This window comes from Triticum dicoccoides, chromosome 1B (assembly GCF_002162155.2).
Source record: "Triticum dicoccoides isolate Atlit2015 ecotype Zavitan chromosome 1B, WEW_v2.0, whole genome shotgun sequence".
In the NCBI taxonomy this organism is placed as follows: domain Eukaryota; kingdom Viridiplantae; phylum Streptophyta; class Magnoliopsida; order Poales; family Poaceae; genus Triticum; species Triticum dicoccoides.
The window spans coordinates 463,584,451-463,587,676 of record NC_041381.1 but is presented as its reverse complement, the minus strand read 5'-3'; the positions used below and the strand labels follow the sequence as shown (position 1 = coordinate 463,587,676).

Genomic DNA, 3,226 nt, shown 5'->3' with positions numbered 1-3,226 from the left:
TCGATCTTTGTGAGCGTGGGCGTCTCCCTTTCGTTGCTCCACGTGAATTTGCGTCCATGCAAAAAGAGCTCCTTGAGCGCGTTATCATCCACAAACCGCTTGAACTTCCCCATCATTCTCCTGTCCAAATTAGAGTTGTTTTTGTCTGCCGCATAAAGGATGAGATTGAAGTCTCCCAAGACGAGCCATGGCCCTGGACATAGGGATCTCCGCTCCGAAAGTTCATTGAGGAAGTTAATTTTGCGCTCATCTTCCTGAGGCCCATATACTACTGTGAGCCACCATGGCTCTCCCTCCTTGGGCGATACGTACGCCGAAATGCTGTGGGAGTCATTTACATAATTTGACAGGAGGACCCGTGTGGTGTCCCATGCCACAAAGATACCGCCTCTCGTGTCCGACGCCGGTAAGTAAGTGAAACTATCATAGTTCGGCCCCATGCATTGCAAGATTACAAAAGTGTCCACCACCTCAAGTTTAGTTTCTAGGATACAAACAATCGCCGCGCGAGTGGAATCCACAAAACCCCTAAGCGCCTTCCTTTTGGCCGGACTGTTAAGGCCTCTTACATTCCAACACACTAACTCCAAAGCATTGAACGACATCGGAACGAAATGCCTCCAACATCACCGGCACCAACGTGCCTACTGCGCCAAGATCGGCTCTGCCATCCCTGCCTCCTCTGCGAGGTTGAGCGGTATTGCCTTCCCAAAGATAGCCGCGATGGCCCTCAACTGCGGCTCCTGTAGTGGTGAGTCGAAGACTGTACGGAGCTGACCTAGCGCATCTTCCGAGACTGCCAGATCATCACAGTCCAGGCCCAAGGTTCTAAGCAGCACCGTTTCGGCTGCCGAGGCCTTCGTCTTCCTAGAGCTACTTGCACAGACGGATCGAGTTGTGCGGCGTGGGGTAAAATGGTCATGGCCTGGTTTAACCGCTCGCAGCCCTTCGAACTCTTTGAGAAGCGGTGGGGCAAGCTTTTTAAGCAACCCAGCGCAAAACGCCTTTATGTTCCCAAGCGCTGCGATTTCTACCATCACATTATATTCCAACCATTTGAACGCATCATCTAGTATCTAACAACGTGTCGCCGCACCACCAAACGGTGACCTTATTGCTCCTTGGTAGATCACCAGTCCTGTTAAATAATGTTTTCTTATCAGATACTCATCCACCCTTCAAATCATTCGTTTCATACTCCTACCATTTGTTTTTTTGACGCGGCAGTTCCTTGTTTCTCAACTTAACTTACACCTGTGACGAAAGGGAGATGGGAACAAGAAAGCTGTCCATCCAAGCCAGCCAGCCAGCCAGCCAAGCCAAGCCAAGGCGACAACGTTGATGCAAATGCAAGCGCAAGCTGTGCGGCCGCAATAATACCACCACAGCACACCACACGGAACCGAAATTTTAGGTGCACGCCCTCCTCCCCCCTCCCCTTCCCAATCCCCAAACCAGGGCCGAAAATCGCATCGCGCCGCGCCGCGCCGCCACCAGACGCCGGGTTTGGCGGGTTGGGGCGCTCCCGTGGCCGCCGTTGCTGTTGCCGCGTGTCCGCCCTGGCGGTGGCGGTTGCATGTATGCGGGAGGGGAGAGCCAATGGTGGGGTCGACGGAGAGAGAGGCGGCGCTGATGCCGCCGCCGGTCTCGTGGGCGCGCTTCGGCGGCAGAGGCCGGGCCAGTCCCACCCGTCCTCGTCCGGCTCGGCCGCGTCGGCGGAAGGGGGAGCCAAGAAGCAGGGGAGGCGCAAGAGCAAGCGGCGGGAGCAGGTCGTGAGGGCGATTCGGGACCGGCTGCCTCCCCCGCCCGCTTGCTGGGGCAACGTCTCGGTGGTCCAGGAGAGGAGGGGCCGGAGGGAGAGGCCTGACGATCACGGCCGCGGCGACGCCGTCCGCGGCGAGGAGGAGGGGCGCTCTGGCGCGGGAACCGCCGCGTTGCCGGCGTGGTGCTGCCTGTGCCCCGAAGGGGACTGCTCGCTGGAGCCCAACCCGAGCGCCAACGGCAAGGAGGACCCCGGCCTCCGCTCCCTCATCGAGCGCAACGACTTCTACTCCGACGACTGTAACCCGCACGCCGCCGCCGCCGCCGCCGCCGCCGAAGAGGACGACGACGACGACGCAAGCCCCGCCGCCGATTTTGATTAGGTGCCCGTCGATCCGCCGTTCGTTACTGCACATTGCTGTACAAAAAATTTTACATCCGGAAAAAGAAGGTATACACAGGTTTATTTTTTCCTCGTGTTGCGTGGCGTCCGGTCGAGTTCACCTTCCCCGTGCTTCTTCCACCGTCGGCATGTAAAGCATCTACCGCGTGAGAGCCATCGGACACGGTGGTGCCAAAAGGAAACGACGGGCGATGGATTCTCCCTCGTCTTTTGCATCTTTGTCTCATCTCATCTCATCTCATGGCAGTCAGTGCGTTCGACTGACTACTCCGTGATCGACTTTGCCAAAGTATTGGTTGATGTCCACGGCGCGAGAGCCTTTTTCCCATTGCCTTTTCCGCTGCGCTTTGAGATGAAGCTGTGCAATCCGAAGTGTACCTTTCGTATTTGGCGGCTGACTTGGCCAGCGGGTGACGTGTAGGTATGCACGTACTTTACTTGTTGTGCTTCCCACGATAAGAAATGATCTGACGAAGAGTACAGCATGGTCGGGCAATCCCAGCGCCCAGGTCATCTATGTTTCGACCTTATTTTGTCCATCCGTAAAAGTCGGCCGATTTTCTTCTCGCGTGGGCTGAGTGGGTTCTCTGTTGGCTGGCGAAGAGCGAGCCAGAACGGTCTTCTTATCACCTCGGGACGTTCGTGCTGTTGAGAGCTCCACGGTTTGATTGGATTCTCATGGTCCACAGCAGCAAAACAAGAAACGAGGAGCCCAACGATGACAACAGCGAAGGAAGAAACCAGCTCCAACATCGCTATCAGACGGGCGCGACAATTGCCAATTGGATTGGCACCCACCCAAATCATACTACCAACTGGTAGGCAGAAAGTACATGGATTTTGTAAAACCTCTCACCAGAAATGAACTGAACTGTTTCAGCCTAAGGAGAAAGGCTACTACGGTCTCTCAGGATTCTTTCAGATTACATTTACCACAACACACTTGGGACGCTTGCATATAAAAGCGCTTGAACCAAAAGCAACCGTCGCGCGTGGAAATGGACGAAACCGGCCATTTTTTGAAACTTGACACAAAATGACCCAATCTGGAAATATTTCACA

General features: G+C 55.3%; 1 protein-coding gene across 1 annotated transcript; it reads left to right on the top strand.

Annotated features, from left to right (window-relative positions):
• Nucleotides 1-1,310: 1,310 nt before the first annotated feature.
• On the top strand, nt 1,311-2,379 carry LOC119341495. Its single transcript, XM_037613371.1, has one exon. The coding sequence runs from the start codon at nt 1,581-1,583 to the stop codon at nt 2,142-2,144; it is 564 nt and encodes a 187-aa protein (XP_037469268.1). The 5' UTR covers nt 1,311-1,580; the 3' UTR covers nt 2,145-2,379.
• Nucleotides 2,380-3,226: the final 847 nt, after the last annotated feature.

Coding starts and splice junctions, on each gene's coding strand:
- LOC119341495 (XM_037613371.1), top strand. CDS start 1,581: ATGCGGGAGGGGAGAGCCAATGGTGGGGTCGACGGAGAGAGAGGCGGC.